Source organism: Astyanax mexicanus, chromosome 22, assembly GCF_023375975.1.
Source record: "Astyanax mexicanus isolate ESR-SI-001 chromosome 22, AstMex3_surface, whole genome shotgun sequence".
Taxonomy (NCBI): Eukaryota; Metazoa; Chordata; class Actinopteri; order Characiformes; family Acestrorhamphidae; genus Astyanax; species Astyanax mexicanus.
This window is the reverse complement of record NC_064429.1, coordinates 12,481,044-12,493,837: the sequence shown is the minus strand read 5'-3', so window position 1 is coordinate 12,493,837 and position 12,794 is coordinate 12,481,044. Positions and strand designations below refer to the sequence as shown.

The 12,794-nt window shown below is 38.3% G+C and overlaps 1 protein-coding gene across 5 annotated transcripts in view; it reads left to right on the top strand.

Moving 5' to 3' along the window:
- Positions 1–12,794, top strand: part of paip1 (poly(A) binding protein interacting protein 1) — a 67,420-nt gene that overhangs the window by 51,821 nt on the left and 2,805 nt on the right. Inside the window, exons 1-10 of one of the 5 annotated variants that reach the window (XM_022664852.2) lie at positions 1,787–2,216; positions 4,706–4,866; positions 5,184–5,381; positions 5,537–5,649; positions 6,805–6,916; positions 7,950–8,075; positions 8,588–8,694; positions 9,463–9,624; positions 10,909–10,963; positions 11,075–11,153. In XM_022664852.2, the coding sequence (XP_022520573.2) occupies positions 2,024–2,216; positions 4,706–4,866; positions 5,184–5,381; positions 5,537–5,649; positions 6,805–6,916; positions 7,950–8,075; positions 8,588–8,694; positions 9,463–9,624; positions 10,909–10,963; positions 11,075–11,153 (1,306 nt within the window). In that variant the 5' untranslated portion in view covers positions 1,787–2,023. Of the gene's footprint in view, positions 1–1,786; positions 2,217–4,705; positions 4,867–5,183; positions 5,382–5,536; positions 5,650–6,804; positions 6,917–7,949; positions 8,076–8,587; positions 8,695–9,462; positions 9,625–10,908; positions 10,964–11,074; positions 11,154–12,794 lie in introns of those variants that run through there. The other 4 variants (XM_022664853.2, XM_049470712.1, XM_049470713.1 and 1 more) reach the window with 4 other exon arrangements.

The window sequence follows — 12,794 nt, the reverse complement described above, 5'->3', positions numbered from 1 at the left end:
TCCTCAGAATGAATTGTAAACAGAAAGAACATGAAAAAATGTCCTACCTTTTATTATTAAAACTAATGTGTGTGGGAGGAGGACGACAATGAGACAGACCTGCATTATCCAGAACACCAGAGTTGTGTAGAGCAAGTGCAGTTAACACAATTCTAACAACCATTTAGCAGCAGCCCCACAACCCAAGTATGTTCCGGGAATATTTAAATACGGTTTCGTATTTATTTTAATAAATTACTATTTTCATCCATTTAACAATTAACATCCAGTTAACAGAACGATTTATTTGATTTATTTATTAAATAAAGAAAACGATTTGTTAAAACTTAGAACGATTTATTTGATTTATTTATTAAATAAAGAAAACGATTTGTTAAAACTTGTAGGGAATAAAATGTATTAAAACTGAGGGAATTATTTATTAAAGTAACATAACGATTTATTGGAATTATTTAATAAGTAAAAAGAAAGATTTATAAAAACTAAGAGAATTATTTATTAAAGTAACAAAATAATTTACTAAAACTGAGGGCATTCTAGAACAATTTATAAAAACTGAGGAAATTATTTATTCAATGAACAAACCTATTTATTAAAACAGGGGGAAATATTAATTAAATTAACAGAACAATTTAGAACAATTTATTAAAGCTGAGGGAATTCTTTATTAAATTAACAGAACAATTTATTAAAGCTGAGGGAATTCTTTATTAAATTAACAGTGCAATTTATTAAAGCTGAGGGAATTCTTTATTAAATGGGTTTAATAAAATGGGTATTAAGGAAAGTAATTGCAGCGGAGGGTCCCGGCCGCGACAGCACTGAGCCACTTTCCAAAATAATTCCCGACCAGCACCAACACGGTTTCGATCCCTGAACCTTTGGACCAGGAAGCCTGATGTTACGTTATGCCACGAGAGACCTGTCGAAACATGGAAAATCTCTACACCCATTTCAAATTGGATCAATAGGGAATCAAGCAAAATTATATTATATATACAATTTAGAATTTATTGTAAGTAAGTTTGAATTTTGGTCACATTTTCACAATCTGTAATAAATGTATACAACCAAATATGTTGTGAGTCTCTGAGAAATAAATCACATATATACATTATTTGTAATTGTAATATATAATATGTATTGTATGTAAACTCCACCACACTCATGATGGGAAATAATGTCAGAAGGAATTTTGTTGCAGTCCTGCAGTTAGTGATCCCCCTGTCTTTGTAAAATCTTAGCCTGTGACTGTTCTGTGAGTAAAATGTCTCTGACGAGTCTTTAGATGTGAGAGGGTGTGAGAGGGTAATCCCCACCTCCAACAATACACACCACCAAAAAATAAAAATAAAATAAAACACCCCTGCCAAAAACATCCCTCAAAAAAACTAGTAAAAAAGAAAAAACACACACCAAAAAAAGCTGTTAGCTAAAGTAGTAATGGTTGGGTGAAATAAGCCTTTAAACTTGTTTTCTTTGCATTATTTGAGGTCTGAAAGCAAATAAATGCTCTAAACTATAATCTTTTTATTTGGAATTTGGGAGAAATGTTGTCTGTAGTTTATAGAATAACACAACAATGTTCATTTGACTCAAACATAAACCTATAAATAGAAAAATCAGAGAAACTGATTCAGAAACTGCTATTAGTTATATATTAGTGCTTAAATGTTAAGTTATATACAGTGTTTAAATGTGTGTTTATTAGTGTGTTTATGGTGAAGAGCGGCTGCAGTTGTCGGCAGGGCTCCAGCAGCAGGTGGCGCTGCTGTGCGGCGGGTCTGCAGAAACTCCGCGGCTCCAGAAGAAGCGCTGGGAGGTGTTTGTAGTCCAGATTGGTAACCGGAATATTCAGTAAATAAATAAGATCTCCGTCCCCGCGCTGTGACCCCGCCGCCCGCGCGCCCGAGATATCACACACACCGGACTCGATCAGCTTTAATCGATTAATCTGACCAGACTCGGGTCCGGCGGATGATCGTGTGAGCTGTGTCCGCCTCTGCTCGCTCTTAGCTCGGCCATGGCGGAGAGCTTTGACCGCGCTCCCGGAGCGGAGAGGACCCGGGGGAAGGCCGGCTGCCCCCCCGGCGTGGGAGACGCTTACCCCGGCCGGCAGGGCGAGGAGGACCCGGGGGCTTCGGTCTTCAACCAGTGCGAACCTCTCAGACAGCCCCGGACCTCACCGCCCACAACCAACACCACCACCTGCCCAGGTGAGCTGCTGCAGACAGGTGAAACGTGGGTACACTGGAGACAGGTGAAGATGAGTACGAGTTAATTGGGCAAAAAGACAAAAAAAGGTCCAGGTAAAAAGAGGGAAGGCAGAGTAAGACAAGGCAAGATAGCATGTAGGTTCAGGTAAGTTCAGGTAAAACAGAACCTCAGGTAAAGTGAAACTGGAGGCACAGGTAAAACTGAGGCAGGCAGAGTTAGGGCAACAGGTGGATACTGGTCAAATAGTGGTTCAGAAAGAAGATTAGAGGCAGATAAAGTAAAAGTTAAGAGTAAAGTGGAGGCAGGAAAGCTTGTTACAGACAGGTAAGATAGTGTGATTGTAGGTCCAGTATAAACTGGCAGTGAGTGAGGTACAAGTACAGGTACAGGTTACACTAAGCTGGATAGATCTTAAATGAACAGGGTCAGGTACAGGTGTAATTAGTGTTAAACACAGCTAAAAAAAATTGGAATGTGGATAAAGTGGAAGCTCAGGTAAAACAGAGGCACACGGTGAGTAAGTTAAGACAGGAAAGCTGGGGTTAGTGGGTAAGGTTACAAGTACAGGTATAGAAAGATAAACTGGGGATACCTTTAGTGGACAGGTTAAGACACAGGTGTACTTGATGATATTTAACAAAAAAAATATTTGGGAAATCAGCCAGCACTTCTAGGAAGCTAGAAGAGTATGACAACATTGGTTTTAGTAATCTCTACTCAGATAAGGTGAAAGCTTGGGAAAAGTGGAGGCACTGATATCTCTTACCTGGGAGCAGGTGTAAAGTGTAAGTATGTGTAAAATAGAGGTCCAAAATGGCACAGGTAAACTAGAGGTTAACAAGGTTGGATAGATAAATTATATGGTCCAATATATATTATATATATATATATATATATATATATATATATATATATATATATATATATATATATATATATATATATATATATATATTTTTTTTTTGTATATTTATATATATATATATATATATATATATATATATATATATATATATATATATATATATATATATAAATATACAAAATATATATATATATATGCGCGCGTTTTTAGTGTTTTTTGGTGTGTTTATATCTGGGTTATGCGGTGTCAAATTTAACTGACAGACTCAAACAGCTGCTCGGCTAAACTGGAGCTAGCTGGGTTAGCTAAGCTAACTAGCTAGCTACACTAGAGACTCATTGTAGGATAAACATAATGTAATAAAATGTAAAATGTAGTTAACGAACTCTTATAAGGGTTTCCGCTCTGATGTGTTCTCTGGGTTACGCGGTGAACCTGAAATATCGTTTAAATATAATAATGTTGGTGTCAAAACATGGCTAACCGCTGCTAGCCTGCTAATTACTCAGCTAAATAGCAGCTAGGTTATATTACAGTCAGTTAGCTTAGCTTAGCTTAGTCAGGGTAGCTAACGCTAGCTAGCTCTCTGAAGAGAACTGCAGTGCTCGACAGCAGTGGCATTAAATATACTGATTTTAATTAATAATAATGTAATATAGTGTTTAAGGAAGGGTTCTCTTCAGCTGTGTTTATTGGGTTAAACTGACGAGGCAAATTAGTTGCACATTACTCAGGTAAACACATGCTAATGGCGTTAGCCAGGTTGTGAAATAGTTTGGCCTGCGGTGTGAAGCTTTATTTTCATAAACTGTTGTTTTAAACCAAGTATTATACAGTAACTTTAATGTCAAATACACTTTATCAAGAAGGGGTTTTCTTTTGTCTTTATTTAATTTATTTTCTACATCTACATTAATATTAAAACTAATATTAAAACTTAAAAACATTTTTTAACCACTTGGGGGGAAGTGAGGGTTCTCCACTAAGTCATTATTTTGACACGTTTTGTCATAATTATGAGATGCTAGGGCATAATGATGAGATTCTAAGTCATAATTGAGATGCTAAGTCATTTTATTGAAACACTAAGTCATAATTAAGAGATGCTAATTCATAATTGAGATGCTAAGACCTTATTTTGAGATACAAAGTTATAATTATAAGATGCCAGGTCATTAGACTCAGACTAAGATTTTGCTTAGACTGGGAATCTTGCAGGATCACAACAAGATTCTTTCTGAGATTATTTCCCTTTATGCTTCTGGTGGAGTTTACATATAATATATTTTACATATAAAGTTACAAATAATGTGAATATCAATATTGTGATTTATCAGAGACTCACAATTTGTGTCCCCATCAACAATTTATTTTTCTGCTACGCTGTTAGTTCTTGATGTTCTTTAATGTAGTACAGCTCAAGTAAAAAAGTCACAGGATAAAATACTTCAGCAAAGTACAGATAAACAAACTACTGTACAGTACATTACAGTAAATTACGTAATTACTGTCCCCCACTATGGGAGAGTTCTTTAGGAGTGATTAGGAGTGTATTGATGGTTTCTCCAGGACATTGCCACAGTGTGGGGATCGTAATGTTTTATATTTGGGTTAATTTTGCAGACAGAAACTCATCTAAACCTTCAAACCCAGCTAACAGTAACAACGACAGCAGCAGCAGCACAGCAGCCTTAAAACCCCACAGTGCTGACCCGGTGGTGCAGAACTCCACACTGTCCGTTAGTGCACCCGAGTTCTTCCCCTCCACCTACGCTCCATACCAGGTGAGAGATCCAGCATTCATTACTGCTGAGAAAACTTTAATCTATTGTACCCATACTGCTCTGTAATTAATCTACAGTTACAGTAGATACAGAATCACCAGCACTGTTATCTGTTGTATCCGTACTGCTCTGTAATTAATCTACAGTGACAGTAGATACAGAATCACCAGCACTGTAATCGGTTATATCCATACTGCTGCGTGATGCTCCTGCATTCGGCACAACATCACTTATTTTTTTCTCTTTCCCGCGTTCTCTAAACACGACACTGATGTGTATGGATGTGTATAAAGCGTGTCTCCCCCGTGTCTCTGCAGGACGCCGTGTACGAGGACGGCGCTGATGGATATTACGCAGAACCGTCTCTGGCCGATCTGGTCCAGGAGTTCCTCAGCCACCTCAGCTCGTCTCCTGGATCATTTGAGTTTGAGATTGAGTACATCACGGCCACGCTGAACAGCTGGGTCACCTCAGAGGAGACGCTGCACGAGCTGGTGGAGCTCATCTTCACTCAGGTACCATCAGCCCTCTGTACCCATGAAGCTGAGCTCTGATTGGTCATCCTGATGTTAATGCGTCTAGGAGCACAAACCAGATCTGACAGTATGTCAGTTTGCACTGTGTGATAGATGACGTTGTGGTGTGGTATGATATGCTGTGTTGTGTTTAGTCCACCTCGATGCAGAACTTCGCCTACACCGGCGCTCGGCTCTGCAACCACCTCTCCCACCACATCAGCCTCAGCCCCAGCACCGGCAACTTCAGACAGCTGCTGCTCCAACGGTACAACACACCATACACTACACACTATACACACACACACACACTGTGTACACACACACACACACTGTACACACACACAGAGGGCTATATTGAAGCATTGCTTATATGATTATGAATAATTACTTCAGTATTAGTCAAGATACTGATACTGAAATGTAATGTAATTATTTACATGCTCTGATATATTGTGATATTATTTTAGGGCTTATCGTCCACCCCTATTAAAGACTGTTGTTGTGATATTGAGAGTAGTGAGGTCTGAAGGGTTAGTTGGTCAGAGGTTTAATCAATCAATCAATCAATCAACTTTTATTTTGACTCGGAAGTACATTGAAGGCAACCCTCATTTTCAATGTAGCCGAACATTTACAGAAACAGGGATTGACATGATGAAGAAAAAGCTTTATTTAACTAGATTTAATTATTTTAAAATAACAGTAAATTACACATATAAAATAAATTTATAAAAAACATATAAAACATTATATATATTTTTTAAAGTTTGGTTTAATTGATAAAAATTAAGCGCAACAAAAGATAAGATTAATACAATAAAAATGAGTTAAAATGAGCTAAAACTAACTTTTACATAATACAAAAAATATGCAAATACATAAAGGAACAAATAAATAAATAAGAATAATAATAGTAATAATAATAAAATAAGGAAAGAAATAAAATGGAAATAAAGAATAAATAAGATTAAGTAAAACAGGTACAGGCTGTCTGAATGGGGTTAGTAATTAAATGTTTAAAATGATTTAGTGACACCAGTGAGCTGAGTTTAAGAGTATAATATATGCTGTATACAGTTTTGTAATCCTGCACACTAATGATCTTGTGTGTGAGAGTGCGAGTGTGAGCTAATCTCAGTGTGTTCAGGTAGCAGGTGATTACTCCTGCAGGTCAGTAGTTCAGAGTGATGCTGTGATTACAGGGTGTCTGGTTCCTGCATTGGGGGGGCTGTTAGTCTGGTTTAGCTTTAGGTTTACTGATTTAAACTGAAACGTTTCTTTAATTCCATTCAGACCGAAGAACAGTGGATCCAGATTCCTGATCTCTGAATACAGATTCAGTTCATCAGCCTGAAGATAAATCTGATTAATCTGATTAAGTGATGAATCTGATCACTCTGATTCTGGATGTGGTGTGTAGGTGTCGGACGGAGTTTCAGCAGAGGGATCAGGCGGTGGTGGGTGACGACGTGACGCAGCGGAGATTTCACTCCTACGTTTTCTTCCTGGGAGAACTCTACCTCAACCTGGAGGTGCGTTTATAGTCCCAAACGCCTCCCTGTTTACTGTTGAGTGCACTATTGAGAATCGTAGGGTGGAATTGGAGCGTGATTTTGAGTAGGGGTGGGTATTGTCACTGATTTCCCAGATCGATTCGATTCTGATTCACAAGGTCCCAATTTGATAAAAAAAATCTATTCATTTCGGAAGATCGGTACATTTCAGTTCAAATAAAAATTGTAGTTTAAATATAAAATGTTATAATTATACAAGAAGCACTCAAACTTCCATTATTAAAATATTAGTGTTTATATTATATAGACTTAACACAACATTTATAATTTTTTATTTAATATCATTTAATGTAGTTTTACTCAATGTAGTTTTACTTAATGTAGTTTACACAAATAGTAGTTTACTAGTTTAGCGCGCCGGCCGTGTGTAAGGCTAGTAAATCTGGCTAAAGGGGGATTAGCTTAACTGGTGATTTGGCTAACCTGCTAAGCTAGCGGTGGATTCAGACAGTCAGGTCTTACTTTAAATAAAATACAGGTGAAAACAACACTGGAAAACAACTTAAAACAGTGTTAAATGTAGTAGTTTGATAAACACAGACAGCAGTGAGTGAAAACATAGAAGAAAATTACTAATTTTTACAGAAACTCCCCGCAGTGTGACTCCTCTGCTCCAGATCACTGATCATTTGAGTATGCTAATCCCAGCCAGATGGCGATGCTCTCTATAAACAGGGAAAATGGGCTATTTCTAAAGATTGATTCGGGTTTATATGAATTGATATCGGATCATGTAAATAAGATCGATTTAAATAAAAAAAAAATTGAGGCACTATAAACTCCCATAATGCATTATGATTTATAGTAAACATCGCTGCACACTACACAAGCTAAATGTGTGTTTTTGGAATTTTAAACACAGTTCAGGTGTTCAGGTGTTTATGCGACCGGTGCTGGCGCATGTTAATGATGAGGGCGTGTCCGAATTCTCTCCTGCATTTTGCTAAATGTACTGTAATGTAATATAATGAAACATCTCTTCCCCGTTTAGGTAAAAAGTGGTAAGGGTCCTCCAACGCGAGCAGACATCCTGCAGATGGCGCTGAAGCAGCTGATGGACACGCTGTTCTCAAACCCCGCGGACGCTAATCTCATCTGTGCAGTCAAACTGCTGAAGGTACTGTAGCTCTAATAGAACTATTATTCTACCACCTCGGATCACATGCTCCGCCCACTTCAGGTGCTGCTTCTGGTGCTGCTCATTCAAACAGCCCCAAAATGTTTTAAAAAAAGCTCAGTTTTAACGCTCTACATATTGAAAAATGTGTGGTTTAAATCAGGCTCGGGCTCATAATGACATATTTTGGGCCGGATCTAATCGCTAATCTCTCAGCTTGTCCAGAAATGCATGTGTGATATGTGTACTTCAGGGAATTGGCTCAGTGTGCATATTCTGTTTCCTGACTGTAGGGGGAGCCCAGGAGCATGAAATGAAATTGCAGTTCTCACATAAAGAATGCTCTGTATTTCTGCGTCAAGTCAATGCGTTGTCTATGGCCTCGCTTTCGAAGGTTCTACGCCGCTGTGAGCGTTTATCCTTGTGTGATTTAAACCTGTAGAGGCAGGAATGTGTGGGTGGGAAGTATAAACTAACCATAATGGTTGGTGTGTGTGTGTGTGTGTGTGTAGCTGACAGGCTCTATTCTGGAGGACTCGTGGAAGCAGAGTGGGAAGCCCCACATGGAGGAGATCTTCCAGAGGATCAGGAACGTCCTGCTGGATGTTCAGTGTAAAAGGTTTGGTTCTGATTCTTTTACAGGAATTTATTTCCTACAGCTCTGTAAGACAGTTTTCACTCCAGCACTGTTTGTTCTGGTTAAAACGAATTCTGGTTTGTTTGTATTTTTAGTGTGGTTTGATTGATCAGGTGTGAAAACAGTAATCACACTCGGTTTCAGATCAAAAGAACCGGACTGAGACCAGATAGAGGAGGTTCTCTTGTGGTGAGAACGTGATTCTTGATCCGACACAGATTTTAAATATACTCCTTTTATATGAGCTAAACTGCTGATGAGGCGAAGTTTAAGCTGATATATATTAGTCAGATATATTAGTCAGATAATGCTATTTACCACAGCTATGAACAAACACTGCTCCATGCACACTCGGTCTGTGCTGCATTCACTGCTCACAACCGAGTGACTCTATGTGTTTACTATGTTTACATCTGTGCTGCTGCACGTCCCATTAAATACACTGTGTTTAAAAGCGAGTGTTTCAGTGTTTAGTGTTAAAGCACAGATAAACGTGCTGGAACACAGAATCTTCTCACTGTATTTACTTTTTTCATATATTTATATTTTTACTCCCACGCCAGACAGCTCTGACCAATCAGAGGAGACTCTGATGTGCTTGCGTGGTTTATTGATGCACATTTTTGGTGCGTTTAGGTTTTTATGCCTGTGTGAAAACAAACCAAACAGAGTTTGGTTTGTTTTCACACAGGCGCATTGATTCACATCAATGCGCTTAAGTACTTAAGTGTGTGTCTGTGTGTGTGTTAGGGATGTGAAGCAGATGCTGTTACAGCTGGTGGAGTTGAGATCCAGTAACTGGGGCCGAGTTTATACAGCAGCGGCGGTCAGCGAGGCCACGCCCGACAACGACCCCAACTACTACATGGTACCTAATCAGATCCAGCACCTCACACGTTACACACTACTCCTGTATGTGAAGATCAATAAATATTACCCATATCAGCACAAATTTACAATCATTTATCATTCCTGATCTGTTTTATCTTTATTCTAAATACATGTATATGTATATGTATTTGATAATTAGATTATATACACTATCTGTCCATATTTATATATATATATATATATATATATATATATATATATATATATATATATATATATATATATATATATATATATATATACACACACACTGTCTCCCTCTAGTATTTGGAGCTCCATTAGCTTTTACTAAGACACACATTTGCTGTGGCATTGTTTCCACAAGCTTCTGCAGTTTCTCAATCTTTACTGCATTACTTTCTCCTGATCAACCTGACCAACTGCAGCAAACCAGATCATAGCCCCCCCCCCCCCCCCCCCCCCCACAGGCTTGTACAATACTATTTACAGTAATGCAGTAACTCATGCAGTTATTATTCAATCCGCATCTCCATAAAAGCAGATGACATGTCTCTCCAAACCATCACTGATTGGTGGAAACTTCACTCTAGACCTCGAGCAGTTTGGACTGTGTGTCTCTCCACTCTTCCTCAAGACTCTGATCCCTTAATTTACTTTAAATGAAATGTAAAATTTACTGATGATCAGTGATGGTTTGGAGAGTCATGTCTGTCATCTGCTGGTGTTGATCCCCTGTGTTTTATTATCAAGTCTAAAGTCAGTGCAGTTTAGTTTTCCTACAAAATCTTACGGCACTTCATATCTTACAGCTTCCCTCTGTTCTGAGAGCTTTTATGGAGATGTGGATTTCATTTTCCAGCAGGACTTGGCACACTGCCCACACTGCTAAAAGTACCAATAAACGCTTAAAATAGATCACTCTGTGTGTAATACATCTATATAATATGAGTTTCACATTTTTAACACTAAATTACTGGAATAAAGTAACTTTTCAATTATATATATATATATTTTTTTGAAATGCACTAGTGTGTGTATATATATACATATATAGTGTGTGTATGTATATATATACATATATAGTGTGTGTATGTATATATATATATATATATATATATATATATATATATATATATATATATATATATATATATATATATATATATATATATACATACATACATGCGTGTATGAGAGCTTCATACAGACATGTCAACGTCCTCTAATGAAAGGCAGCGTCTAATCAGAACACACCTGTAATCATTTACCTGTAACCCCTCTTTCCCTCTTTCTCTCTCTCTCTCCCTTTTGCTCTCTCTCTCTCTCTCTCTCTCTCTCTCTCAGAATGAGCCCACCTTCTACACTGCAGATGGAACTCCATTCACAGCTGCAGATCCAGGTCTGTGTGTGATTGTGTTTATTATGTTTTATCATTTTTTATATATTTTTATAAAATATATAATGTAATAATACTGTGGTGTGTGTGTGTGTGTGTGTGTGTTTTTTTTAGAGTACTCTGAGAAGTATCAGGAGATATTGGAGCGGGAGGAGTGTTTCCCCGAGCTGTACGAGGAGAACGGGAATGATACGTGAGTCACAGTTTTACCCCACCTGACCCCAAATCAGATCTCAGACCAGCCAAGACCTGCTCACTTCTTTACTTTTACTCTGCAGCTACCAGGCTACTACAGATAAAATACAATAATACAGATAAAAAGCAGCGGAGGATCATAGAAGACTTTTCTGCATATTTTGGTGTGAAAGCTATGAAGTTAATGTAGCTAACAAATAATACAAGACTGTGCTCCCTCAATTAGCGCTGGCTAAAGGTGTCTAATCCAGATTATGGCAGATTATGCGACACTAGAAAGGAACAGGAGTGTTGCCATGTTTTCCCTCTAAAGGTCTCACCACTGGGTTGTGAAACCTGTAAAGTAAAGCAAAGCTAAGTAAACAAAACTGTAATTCTTAAAAAAAAAAATAATAATAATTGTTTTAAAGTCAATCGAGTGCTGGATGTCTGTTCTGAAAACTGTTTATTTGGGTGAGTAAAGCGCTTCTGTTTATTTACAGTAAGCTTAGATTTTCAGATTTAAACTAAGGCTGGGTGCAGCAGCATTAGCATACAATAGCGCTACACGGATGAACCCTGAGTGTTTTGGTAAACCAGGGCGATATTAGCTAGCGATTTGTCCCAAGTAGCTTTTTTTAACACAGCAAATATGGAGACTACAGTCTGATATACTCACCTCTGAACACTGAAAGAGATACTACAGTGGTTAGCGGCTAATGCTAATGCTGCTGGAGAACTAAACTGAAACTCCTGTATAACTCTGTACTTCAGTGGAGTGTCTTTACTGCTCCTTAATACCTGACTGATAGAATTCATACATAAGGATCACCAGATTATAAGGAGCTCTGATGATTTTTGTGAAAATTGTGAAAATTAAAGGGATTTAAATGTGAATTATAGTGAGAAAAATACGATAATAGAAGCTTGTTCCCGTTGCAGGGTTCTCTGATCTGTGTTCAGTGCTGTACAGTGTGAAACGGTGACCCCGGTGACCCAGCAGAGTCATTCACCCCTCTCTCAGTGTCCCCCCGATTGTCCCCCCGATTGTCCCCCCGATTGTCCTCCGATTGTCCTCTGATTGTCCTCTCCACAATGAGGACAGCGGGGTCATCAGTGATGAGTCAGCTGTTGGGAGAAAGGGGGGGGGTTAACCTGGTTAACCTCTGCAGAACCTCAGTATTGTTCCTATGGACCTTTTAATACACACTGTGACCAGCAGGGGGCGTCGGCACAGTGTTTACAAACCATCCAATCACTGCACTGTTCAGTGTTTATCAGGATCAATAATGTATCTAGATTTAATCTGGAATTAATCAACTGACTCTGGGATAAATCCTGATTAGAGGTGGTTAACCCGGCTCAGCCACCCAGGCAGTGGGTGCAAAACCCTGGGACGGATTTTTACTTTCCGGACCCGGGTTAACCACCTCTAATCCTGATTTAGAGGACTCTGCTGTGGTCTTTAAAAGTGGAATAGCACTACAAATATGGTCATTATGAGAGTGATTTATATATACATACAGTGGCTTGCAAAAGTATTCATCCCCCTTAAACCTTTTCCATATTTTGTCACATTACAACCACAACTTAATTTAAATATATTTCATTGTAATTTAAAGTGAAAGACCAACACAAAGTGGTACACAGTTGTAACGAG